General features: G+C 40.3%; 1 protein-coding gene across 1 annotated transcript in view; it reads left to right on the forward strand.

The window, feature by feature from the left end:
• Nucleotides 1–13,611, forward strand: part of dcc (DCC netrin 1 receptor) — a 1,002,879-nt gene that overhangs the window by 779,996 nt on the left and 209,272 nt on the right. Inside the window, exon 15 of the mRNA XM_072252112.1 lies at nucleotides 11,493–11,687. Coding sequence (XP_072108213.1) covers nucleotides 11,493–11,687 — 195 coding nt within the window. The remainder of the gene's footprint in view (nucleotides 1–11,492; nucleotides 11,688–13,611) is intronic.

Consider the following 13,611-nt stretch of genomic DNA (forward strand, 5'->3'; position numbering starts at 1 on the left):
TCATAACGTAGGGCCTCCAATCCAGGCAACATCCTTGTAAATCTGCTCTGCACTCTCTCTATAGTATCCTCATTCTTCCTGTAGCGAGGTGACCAGAACTGAACACAGTATTCCAAGTGGAATCTGACCCAGGTCTTATATAGTTGTAACATTACAGCTATATAAAAACTCAGTCCCACAGTTGATGAATGCCAACACACCATACACCTTCTTGACAACACTGTCACCCTGCACAGCGGCTTTGAGTGTACTATGGTCACAGACCCCAAGATCTCTCTGATCGTCCACACTGCCAAGAGTCTTACCATTTATAATCTAAACCAACACCACAACAGACCGAAAACCGCAACAGACAGGATTTCCCAGTGGCCAACCATTTTAATTCCACTGCCCATTCCCATTCCAACATGTCAGCCCATGGCCTCCTCTATTGCCACAATGAAGCCATTCCCAAGCTGGAGGAAGAACAGTTCATAATCTGTCTGCATAGCCTCCCAGCTGATGAAATGAATATTGATTTCCCCTACTTCTGTTCATTTCTTCCCCCCTACCCTTTCGATCTTTTTCTACTTCCCATTCTGCTCTTCTCCGATGCCTTAATTTCTCCTTTCCTGCCTTTCATCTCCCTGTAGTTTTTCCTGCCCCTTCCATTTCTCCTATGACTCACTCTCCTATCCTATCAGGTTCCTCTTTTCTCACCTGTCACCTCCAGCTTCTTATTTCATCCCCCATTCCCCACCCACCTACCTTCCCTGTCACCTGGTCTCACTTTTCACCCTCGAGCTTGTACTCCTTCCCTTCCCCCACCTCTTGTTCTGCCTTCTTCCCCCTTCCTTTCCAGTCCTGATGAAGGGTCTCGGCCTGAAAAGTCAGCTCTCCATAGATGCTGCCTGACCTACTGAATTTCTCCATCATTTTGTGTGTGTTACTATGGATAATTTCACTGCTGCCATACTTTTCCCTCACTCCTATCATCACTCAAAGGTCTGTCAATGCACGTGGAGAGCATCCTAATTGCTTGCATCATTGCTAGGTATGGAAACACCAGTGCCCAGGAACAGAGAGTGGTGGACACAACCCAGTTCATCACATAGAGAAGTTCAAGTACAGAAACAAGCCCTTCGGCCCAATAGTCCATGCCAAAGCCATTAAAAAACTACCTACTCCAGGACCACAGCCCGCCATATCCCTACTATCCATGTAGGGACTTCTCACCGTTCACCCTTAACCCATGACCTCTGGTTGTAGTCCCACCTAATCTCAGTACAAAGAGCCTACTTGCATTTACCCTATCTATACCCCTCATAATTTTGTACACCTCCATTAAATCTCTTCTCTAGCTCCTATGTTCTAAATAATACAGTCCTAAACTATTCAATCTTAGACCATAAGACAAAGGAGCAGAAGTCAGCCATTCGGCCCATCGAGTCTGCTCCGCCATTTTATCATGAGCTGATCCATTCTCCCATTTAGTCCCACTCCGCCACCTTCTCACCATAACCTTTGATGCCCTGATTACTCAGATACCTATCAATCTCTGCCTTAAATACACCCAATGACTTGGCCTCCACTGCCACCCGTGGCAACAAATTCCATAGATTCACCACCCTCTGGCTAAAAAAATTTCTTCACAGCTCTGTTCTGAATGGGCGCTCTTCAATCCTTAAGTCATGCCCCCTCGTACTAGACTCCCCCATCATGGGAAACAATTTTGCCACATCCACTCTGTCCATGCCTTTTAACATTCGAAATGTTTCTATGAGGTCTCCCCCCATTCTTCTAAACACCAAGGAAAACAGTCCAAGCGCGGACAAACGTTCCTCATATGTTAACCCTCTCATTCTCGGAGTTATTCTGGTGAATCTTCTCTGTACCCTCTCCAACGTCAGCACATCCTTTCTTAAAGAAGGAGCCCAAAACTGCCCACAGTACTCCAAGTGAGGTCTTACCAGTGCCTTATAGAGCCTCAACATCATATCCCTGCTCCTATACTCTATTCCTCTAGAAATGAATGTCAACGTTGTATTCATTTTCTTCACCACCAAGTCAGCCTGGAGGTTAACCTTAAGGGTATCCTGCACGATGACTCCCAGGTCCCATTGCATCTCAGAACTTTGAATTCTCTCCCCATTTAAATAATAGTCTGCCCATTTATTTCTTCTGCCAAAGTGCATAACCACACACTTTCCAACATTGTATTTCATTTGCCACTTCTTTGTCCATACTCCCAATCTATCCCTCTGCAGACTCCCTGTTTCCTCAGCACTACCGGCCCCTCCACCTATCTTCGTATCATCAGCAAATTTAGCCACAAAGCCATCTATTCCATAATCCAAATCGTTGATGTACAACGTAAAAAGAAGCGGCCCCAACACGGACCCCTGTGGAACACCACTGGTAACCGGCAGCCAACCAGAATAGGATCCTTTTATTTCCACTCTCAGTTTCCTGCCAATCAGCCAACGCTCTATCCACGTATGTAACTTTCCCGTAATTCCATTGGTTCTAATCTTGTTAAGTAGCCTCATGTGTGGCACCTTGTCAAAGGCCCTCTGAAAATCCAAATATACAACATCCACTGCATCTCCCTTGTCTAGCCTACTTGTAATTTCCTCAAAAAAATTGCAATAGGTTTGTCAGGCAGGATTTTCCTTTAAGGAAACCATGCAGAGTTCTGCCTATCTTGTCATATGCCTCCAAGTACTCCGTAACCTCATCCTTGACAATCGACTCCAACAACTTCCCAACCACCAATGTCAAGCTAACAGGTCTATAATTTCCTTTTTGCTTCCTTGCCCACTTCTTAAATAGCGGAGTGACATTTGCAATCTTCCAGTCCTCCGGAACCATGCCAGAATCTATTGACTTCTGAAAGATCATTGCTAATGCCTCCGCAATCTCCACAGCTACTTCCTTCAGAACACGAGGGTGCATTCCATCTGGTCCAGGAAATTTATCTACCCCTAGACTATTCAGCTTCCTGAGTACTTTCTCTGTCGTAATTGTGACTGCACACTCTTCTCTTCCCTGACACCCTTGAGTGTCTGGTACCCAGAAGATGTCTTCCTCAGTGAAGACTGATGAAAAATACTCATTCAGTTCCTCCGCCATCTCCTTATCTCCCATTACAATTTCTCCAACATCATTTTCTATCAGTCCTATATCTACTCTCACCTGTCTTTTACTCTTTATATACTTGAAAAAGCTTTTAGTATCCTCTTTGATATTATTTGCTAGCTTCCTTTCATAGTTCATCTTTTCCCTCTTAATGACCTTCCTAGTTTCCTTTTGTAAGGTTTTAAAAACTACCCTCTGTCTTCCCACTAATTTTTGCTTCCTTGTATGCCCTCTCCTTTGCTTTAACTTTGGTTTTGACTTCTCTTGTCAGCCACGGTTGCATCCTTTTTCCACTTGAAAATTTCTTCTATTTTGGAATATACCTGTCTTTCATGTTCCTCACTTCTTGCACAAACTCCAGCCACTGCTGCTCTGCCATCCTACCCGCCAGTGTCCCTTTCCAGTCAACTTTGGCCAGTTCCTGTCTCATGCCACTGTAATTTCCTTTACTCCACTGAAATACTGACACATCGGATTTTGGCTTCTCTTTTTCAAATTTCACAGTGAACTCAATCATGTTATGATCACTGTCTCCTTAGGGTTCCTTCACCTCAATCTCTCCAATCACCTCAGGTTCATTACACAATACCAATCCAGTACAGCCGATCCCCTAGTGGGCTCAACAGCAAGCTGTTCTAAAAAACCATCTCGCAGACATTCTACAAATTCTCTCTCTTGAGATCCAGTGCTGACCTGATTTTCCCAATCCACTCGCATGTTAAAATCCCCCACAATTATCATAACACTGCCCTTCTGACAAGCCTTTTCTATTTCCTGTTGTAATTTGTAGTCCACATCCCTGCAGCTGTTTGGAGGCCTGTATATAACTGCCATCAGGGTCCTTTTACCCCTGCGATTTCTTAGCTCAACCCATAAAGATTCTGCACCTTCCGATCCTATATCACCTCTTTCTAATGATTTAATATCATTTCTTACCAATAAAGCCACGCCTCCCCCTCTGCCTACCTTCCGATACACCGTGTATCCTTGGACGTTCAGCTCCCAGAGACATGCATCCTTTAGCCACGTCTCAGTGATGGCCACAATATCATACCTGCCAATCTGTAGCTGTACAACAAGATCATCCACCTTATTCCTTATGCTGCGTGCATTTAAGTACAACACCTTAAGTCCAGTATTTGGTACTTCTCGCTTTGATTTCACTGCAACTCATCCCAATGGCTACAAATTTTCCCCATCACCTGCCTGTCTTTCCTGACATCTTTACTGCTCACTATCTTAGATTTATGTCTGTTTTCCCCCTCCTCTGCTCTATCAATCCAGTTCCCACCCCCCTACCAAATTAGTTTAAACCCTCCTTAACAGCTCTAATCTTTCCTTATAACTCAGGTCCTCCAGATCTGGTGTCATCCTTTTCTCTGTACTCTTTCAACCTTGTTTAAGTCTTTCCAAAAGATAGATGACCAAAACTGCACACAATACTCCAAATTAGGCCTCACCAACATCTTATACAACTTCAATGTCACATCTCATCTTCTGTACTCAGTACATTGATTTATAAAGGCCAATGTGCCAGAAACATTCTTTACAACCCCATCTTCCTGTGACACCACTTTCAGCAAATTATGTACCTGGTATTCCCAGATCCCTTTGTTCTACCATATTCTTCAGTGTCCTACCATTCACTGTGCAAAACCTACCTTGGTTTTTCCTACCAAAGTACAAAGCCTCGCACTTGTCTGCAGTATATTCCATCTGTTATTTTCAGTCCAATTTTCCAGCTGATGCATATCCCTCTACAAGCCACGATAGCCTTCCTCGCTGTCCACTGCACCCCCAGTCTTGGTGTCATCCAGAAATTTGTTGATCCAATTAACCACATTATAATCCAGATTATTGATACAAATGAAAAACAACAAAGGACCCAGCATCAATCCCTGCAGCACACCACTAGTCACAGGCCTTCAGTCAAGAAAGGCAACCTTCTTTTTTTTTTTTAAATCTTTTTATTGAATAAGTATACAAAAAGGTAAGCCATATAGGCACTAATACACTGTTAGAATATAATAAAATTACAGGAGATATTAATACAAAAAAAATGATACAAACAATGTAATTTAAACATAACGTACCAAGGTAACATAATAGTATACTAATTTTTATATATATATCAATAGAGAAAAGGAAAAAAAAACCCCAAAAGAAACCCCACCGTGCAACTAACTAAAAGCAAAGCAAAGCAATGGGCTAACTTGAAACCAAACAGAGTTAAAAAACTTAAAATCACGTCCTCAATCCCGACCTCCATTAAAAACAGTAAAAAAAACAAGAAGGGTATATATTACATTAAATGAAAATATTGAATAAAAGATCTCCAGGTCTGTTCAAATTTAAATGAAGAGTCATAAAGATTGCTTCTAATTTTCTCCAAATTCAAGCATAATATCGTCTGAGAAAACCAAAAAAAGGTAGGTGGAGCATTAAGCTCTTTCCAATGTTGTAAGATACATCTTTTCGCCATTAACGTAAGAAATGCAATCATTCTACGAGCTGAAGGAGAAAGATTACTGGAAATTTTAGGTAGTCCAAAGATAGCAGTAATAGGGTGAGGAGAGATATCTGTATTCAATACCTTGGAAATAATATTAAAAATGTCTCTCCAAAAAGTCTCCAGAGTAGGACAAGACCAAAACATATGAGTTAAAGAGGCTATCTGCCCCAGACATCTATCATAAAAAGGATTAATATGAGAATAAAAGCGAGCTAATTTATCTTTGGACATATGTGCTCTATGAACAACTTTAATTTGAATTAGGGAATGTTTAGCACAGATAGAGGAAGTATTGACTAATTGTAAAATCTGCCCTCAGTCATCCACGGAAAGAATAGATCCCAATTCTTGTTCCCAATCTGACCTAATCTTATCAAATGAAGCTTTCCTAAGTTTCATAATAATATTATAAATAATAGCCGATGCACCTTTCTGACATGGATTAAGGTTAATTATAGTATCTAAAATGTATGTAGGAGGAAGCATTGGAAAGGAAGAAAGTATAGTACTTAGGAAATATCTAACTTGTAGATATCTAAAAAAATGTATTCTTGATAAATTATATTTATTAGATAATTGTTCAAAAGACATAAGGGAACCATCTAAAAATAAATCCAAAAACCGTGAAATACCCTTAGTCTTCCAAATTTGAAAAGCACGATCCGTAAAAGAGGGAGGAAAAAATATGTTACCTAAAATAGGAATCGCTAGCCCAAATTGGTTAAGATCAAAACATTTTCTGAATTGAAACCAAATACGTAAGGTATATTTAACTATCGGGTTAGACACCTGTTTAAGGTGTTTCAAATCAAAAGGAAGAGAGGAACCTAAAATAGAGCCAAGTGTATAGCCCTGAACAGATTGTAATTCCAATGCTACCCATTTAGGAATGGATAGTATATCCTGGTCAAGTAACCAAAATTTCATATGTCGAATATTAATTGCCCAATAATAAAATCTAAAGTTAGGTAATGCTAAGCCTCCATCTCTCTTAGCTTTCTGTAAATGTATTTTACCCAGTCTCGGGTTTTTATTTTGCCAAATAAATGAAGAAATTTTGGAGTCAACTTTATCAAAAAAAGATTTTGGAACAAAAATTGGTAATGCCTGAAATATATATAAAAATTTTGGCCAAAAAAACATCTTAACTGCATTAATACGACCAATCAAAGTTAAATATAAAGGAAACCATTTAGATGAAAGTTGAATAATATGGTCAATTAAGGGTAAAAAGTTAATCTTAAATAAATCTTTGTATTTACAAGTAATTTTAATCCCAAGATATGAAAAATAATTATTAATCAATTTAAAAGGAAAGTTATGATATAAGGGAAGTTGTTTATTAATCGGGGAAAGTTCACTCTTACTAAGATTTAATTTATAACCTGAAAAAAGACCAAATTGTGCTAATAGCTCTAAAACAGCAGGGATGGATTTTTGAGGATTAGAAATATATAAAAGTAAGTCATCAGCATAGAGTGATATTTTATGGGACTTTAAGCCCTGAGTTATCCCAGTAATATTTGGAGATTCTCGAATGGCAATTGCAAGAGGTTCTAATGCAATATCAAATAATAAAGGACTAAGAGGACACTCTTGTCGAGTACCTCGAAAAAGAAGGAAAAAAGGTGAACTTAGAGAGTTAGTACGGACCGAGGCCACAGGAGAATGATATAACAATTTAATCCAGGATATAAATTTCGAGCTAAAATTAAACATTTCAAGCACCTTAAATAAATAAGGCCATTCTACTCTATCAAAAGCTTTCTCAGCATCTAAAGAGATAACACACTCAGGAACATTTTGTGAGGGAGTATAAACAATATTTAACAGTGTGCAAATATTATAAAAAGAGGCAACCTTCTACATCCACTCTCTGGCCTCTCCCACAAAGACAATATCTCAGCTAATTTACTACCTCATCCTGAATGCCGAGTGACTGAGCCTTCCTGACTAGCCTCCCATGCGGGACCTTGTCAAATGCCTTGCTAAAGTCCACATAGACAACATCCACCGCCTTGTCTTCATCCGCTTTCTTTGTAACTTCCTCAGAAAACTCCATAAGATTGGTTGTTCATGTCCTACCACACACAAAATCATGCTGACTATCCTTAGTCAGGCAATGCCTATTCAAATATTTATATATCTGGTCCTTTAGAATACCTTCCAATGACTTTCCAACAATTGATGTCAGATGTTCTGGTTTCTGTTTAGAGCCTTTTTTAAACAGCAGAACAACACTAGTTATCCTCCAGTCCTCTGGTACCTCTCCTTTTTACTAAGAATGTTTTAAGTATCTCTGCTAGGGCCCAGCAATTTCTGCATTTTGTCTGCAGTAGGGCCCGAGGAAACACCTTGTCAGGTCCTGGGGATTTATTCACCCTGATTTGCTTCAGGGTAGCAAACACCTCCTCCTCTGTAATCTGTACAGACTCCATGGAATTGATGCCACTTTGCCTCACTTCTATAGACTCTGTATCGATCTCTCGAGTAAATACAGATGCAAAGAATGCATTTAAGAGTTCCCATATTTGTTTTAGCTCCTCACATAGATGATCATTCTGGTCTTCCAGGGGACAAATTTTGTCCCTTGTAATCCTTTTATTCTTAACATACCTGTGAAATCCCTCACCTTGTCCTCGAGAGCAACTACTGGTGAGTCAGTATCCTGGCAAAAAGCTATACCATGAAGTCAAAAAAACACTCCAAACAACTCTGCAAAAGGATTGAAAAGCACAAGTCAGGAAATAGATAGAAGAATATTTCCAAGTCACTGAATATCCCTTGGAGTACAGTTAGGACAATCATCAAGAAATGGAAAGAAACATGGCACAGCTGTAAATCTGCCTAAATCAGGCCACCATCAAAAACTAAGTGACCATGCAAGAAGGGGACGAGGGGGGCAGGCCATCAAGAAACCTATGACAACTCTGGAGGATTTCAGTGGCTGAGATGGGAAGAGACAGCGTATACAACAACTGTTGCTGGGTGCTTTACCAGTCACAGCTTTATGGAGGAGTGGCAAAGAAAAAGCCACTGTTGAAAAAAACTCATATGAAATCTCGGCTAGAGTTTGCTAGAAGTTATGTGGGAGACTCTGAAGTCAACTGGAAGAAAGTCGTACGATCTGATAGAACCAAAATTAAGCTCTTTGTCCATCAGACCAAACATAAGCCAAACACTGCACATCATCAAAACACACCATTTCTACCATAAAGCATGGTGGTGGCTGCGTCATGTTTGGAGATGCTTCACTGCAACAGGCCCTGGAAGGCTTGTGAAGGTAGAGGATAAAATGGATGTAGCAAAATACAGGGAAATCCTGGAGGAAAACCTGATGCAGTCTACAAGAGAATTGTGACTTGAGAAAAGATTTGTTTTCCAGAAAGACAGTGACCCCAAGCATAAAGCCAAGGGTACACAAGAACAGCTTAAAAACAAAGTTAATGTCTTGGAGTGGCCAAGTCAGCGTTCAGACCTCAATTCAACTGAGAATTTGCGGCTGGACTTGAAAGGGGTCCTCATGTAGTCTTGCAGAGCTTGAGCAGTTTTGTAAAGAAGAATGGGGGGAAATTGCAGATATGCAAAGCAGGTAGAGACCTATCCACACAGACTCAAAGCTGCAATTGCTATCAAAGGTGGATCTACTAAATACAGACTTGAAGGGAGTGAATAATTATGCATTCAATTATTTTGTGTTCTGTAATTAATTTAGATCATTTTGTAGAGATTGTTTTCACTTTGACACAGACGAGTCTTCCTCTGTTGATTGATGTCAAAAAAGCCAAATTAAATCCAGTGATTCAATGTTGTAAAACAATAAAACATGAAAACTTCCAAGGGTAGGTGAATATTTTTGATAGGCACTCTATTTCTTATTCTAATGTATAGCTTTAATTACTATGTTCCATGATAATAATAACAATAATAAAAACTATAAATTACAAGAGATTGTAATTTCACGTGAAGTCATAGAAGCAGGTGGTAGGTGATCATACGAGCGGCTGGTGCAAATCACAAGTCCTGTTTATTCAACCATTGATGCCAGGCAGGCAATCTCTGAAACATATTGATAATGGCTGGGGTCACCATCTTGAAAAAGCACTGCTCAGAAAAAGGCAATGGCAAGCCAGTTCTGAAGAAAAATTTGCCAAGTACAATCATAGTGATACTATACGGCACATAACGAACAAATGACTTCAATGTACTGCAGTCTCAAAACAACAAGTTTCACCACATACGCCAATGATATTAAACCTGATTCTGATTGTGATTTCTTTATTTTCCTGTGAATGTCTGCAAGAAAATGAATCTCAAAGTAGTGAATGGTAACATATACATGCTTTACTACACTTAGACTTTTATTTGAGCTATCTGATATTGAATGGCACTATGGTAAGTCTATATATAGTAACTTGGGGTACAGATCATTTGAATGGGACATACAGTAAATAGGGTGAATGCATGCAGGCTTTTTCTCCTTAAACTGGGTGAGATTAGAACTAGAGACCTTAGAGTTAGGGTGAAAGGTAAAATTTAAGAGGAAGCTGAGGGAGAATCCTTCACTCGGATGGTGGTGCAAGTGTGGAACGAGATGCCAGCGAAAGTGGTGGAAGCAGGTTCAACCGTCACATTTAAGAGAAGTTTAGATAGGTAGCGGATGACAGTGATATTGAAGGCTACGGTCTAGGTACAGGTAAATGCGACTAAACAGAAAACTAGGTCAAGCATGGACTAGATAGACCAATTGGCCTGTTTTTATGTTGTGTTCAGTTTCTCTACATTTTATGTTTCTACTGCATTGTAAAATAATCATGGCATGAAATATCCTGAGACACACTCAGGCATAAAATCCATGTTTTTATCATAAAAAGTAGTGAATATAGCCCAGTCCATCACGGGTAAAGCCCTCCCCACCACTGAGCAGATCTACTTGGGGTTGTCACAGGAAAGCAGTATCCATCATCAGGGAACCCACCACGCAGGACATGCACTGTTCTCGCTGCTGCCATCAGGAAGAAGGTACTGGGGCCTCAGGACTCACACCACCAGGCACAGGAACAGTTATTACCCCTCGGCCATCAGGTTCTTGAACCAAAGGAATAACATCGCTCATCTTCACTCACCCCATCACTGAACTGTTTCCATAACCTATGGACACACTTTTCAGGAGTCTTCATCTCATGTTCTTGATATTTATTGCTGATTTATTTATTATTATTATGATTTCTTTCTTTTTGTATTTACGCAGGTTGATTTCTTTTGCACACTGGTTGAATGCCCAAGTTGATGTGGTCTTCCTTTGATTTTGTTATGGTTATTATTCCATAGATTGACTTGCCTGCAAGAAAATGAAATTCAGGGTTGTATATGGTGACATATATGTACTTTGAACTTTGTACTAAGCCTGTCTTGAAATGACCATGTGTATTGAGTGCAATGGAAGCAACAGTTACTGCAATGCTATCAAAGTGCTGCATCCCAGGTTCAAACTTGCTGCAGTAGGTAACAAGTTTCTACATTCTCCCCATGATCTTGTGTGTGTTTCAGTTTCATCCCACTCTCCAAAGGTGCACAGGTTAGTAGGTTTCGAGAGCTGCTCACAAAAATGTCACCATGTGTTGCCAGCGCCATTGTGGATCTCAGTTGGTCACATGGGTGTAACTAAGCGGCATGGGCTTGTTGGACTGGAAGGGCTTCTGAACACGCTGTGCCTTTAAAATAAAAAAATAAAAGTTATGAAAGACTTCTGCTGTATCAAACAACAGTGGTCAAAGAATCTGCCACCTCGCTTTTGGCAATGTTGAAAGATGAATTTGTAAATTACATTTGCTAATAAAAGTTTTTCTGCTGTCTATGACAGAATCCCAGGTTCCTGACCAGCCAAGTTCTCTTCATGTCAGACCTCTGACAACGAGCATTGTGATGAGCTGGACGCCACCATTAAACCCTAACATAGCAGTCCGAGGTTACATCATCGGTTACGGAGTGGGCAGTCCCTACGCTGAGACGGTGCAAGTCGACAGCAAACAGCGATACTTTTCTATTGAAAACCTAGGTAAATGTCATCTGAACATTGCTTCTATAGATTCAGATTAATTTATTTATACTTGTACATTGAAATACATCACATTGACATCGAAACACGCAGTCAGGGACAGCACAGTAACATAGCGGTAGTGTAAAGCTATTACAGCACCAGTGACCTAGTTTCAATTCAATTTGTAACAGGTTGTACATCTCCTCATGAGCACGTGAGCTCCCCCCTGGGTGCTCTAGTTTCCTGCCACATTCCAAAGATGTACGGATTAGTAGCTTCGTTGGTCACGCGGGATCATTGCACCAGAAGAGCCTGTTATCATGTCGTATTTCTTTAAAAAAAGATTTGTTTGAATTAACAACCAACATAATTTAGGGAAGTGCTGAGGGCAGTCCACAAGTGTTGCCACACAAGAAGATTATGGATGTCTTTATAAAAGGAATAGACTGATAAAAAAAGGAATAAAAATTTAATTGTGATTCAATAATGTTAGCAAGAACTTGTCATATGGAAATATTTTAACAGGCAAAACTTAATGTTATAAATATTAGCTCGATTTATCACATGTACATTGAAACATTGAAACATGGTGAAATGAGCTGTTTGCGTCAAAGACCAACATAGTCTGGGGATATTATGGGGGCAGCCTGCATGTGTTGTCATGCTTTTTTAAATGGGAAGAAAATTCAAAAATCTGAAGTGCGAAAGGATTTGGGAATCCTCATGCAAGATTCCTTAAAGGTTAACTTGCAGGGTGAGTCAATGTTAAGAAGGAAAATGCAATGTTAGCATTCACTTCGAGAGGACTAGAATAGAAAAGCAAGGATGAAATGCTCAGGTTTTATAAGGCATTGGTTGGTCCGCACAGATTATTGTGAGCAGTTTTGGGTCCCCTATCTGATAAAAGTATGTGCAGGTACTGGGGAGAGTTTAGAGGACATTCGTGAGAATGACTCCAGGATCAAAAGAAGAATGTGAGGGGAATGTAAGAGGAGCTTTTGATGGCTCTGGGACTGTACTCACTGGAGTTTGGAAGAATGAGGGAGAATCTCACTGAAACCTACCGAACATTGAAAAGTCCGGATAAAGTGGATATGGAGAGGATGTTTCCTATAGTGGGGGAGTTGAGGACCAAAACGCCTATTTGAAACAAAGGTGAGGAAAATTTTCTATAGCCAGGTGGTGTATCTGCGAAATTCATTGGCACAGACGGCTGTGCAGGCCAAGTTATTGGTAGAATGGGCAAAAAGTTGGCAGACAGAGTAGTGCTGGGAGATTATGATAATATATTTTGATAAAAGGAACAGTAGTGTGGACCATTATTTAAATGGGGAGAAGGTTCAAACATCAGAGATGCAGAGGGACTTAGGGGTCCTCATGCAAGACTCCCAGAAGGTTAATTTACAGTGGTCTCTGGTGAAGAGGGCAAATGCAATGTTAGCATTTATTTCAAGGGAATAGAATATAAAAGCAAGGAGATAATGCTGAGGCTTTTTAAGACACAAAATAGGCCGCTCTTGGAGTATTGTCAAGAGTTTTGGGCCCCATATCTCAGAAAGGTTGCGTTGTCATTGGAGAGAGGCTAGAGGAGGATTACAAAGATGATTCCGGGGAATGAAGGGGTTAACATATGAGGAGCACTTGGCAGCTCTGGGCCTGTACTCATCGGAACTTAGAAGAACGCGGGGGATCGCTTTGAAACCTATCAAATGTTGAAAGGACTAGATAGAGTAGATGTGGAGAGGATGCTTACTATGTTAGGGGTATTCAGAACTAGAGGGCACAGCCTCAAAATTGAGGTAACAGAGATTTTAGAATAGAGGTAAGGAGGAATTTTTTAGCCCAAGTGTTGTGAATCTGTGGAATGCTCTGGCACAGACGGTGGTGGAGGCCAAGTCAGTGGGTATAATTAAGGCAGTAGTTGATAGTTTCCTGATCGGTC

The sequence above is a fragment of the Mobula birostris genome, chromosome 3, assembly GCF_030028105.1.
Source record: "Mobula birostris isolate sMobBir1 chromosome 3, sMobBir1.hap1, whole genome shotgun sequence".
NCBI classification, from domain to species: domain Eukaryota; kingdom Metazoa; phylum Chordata; class Chondrichthyes; order Myliobatiformes; family Myliobatidae; genus Mobula; species Mobula birostris.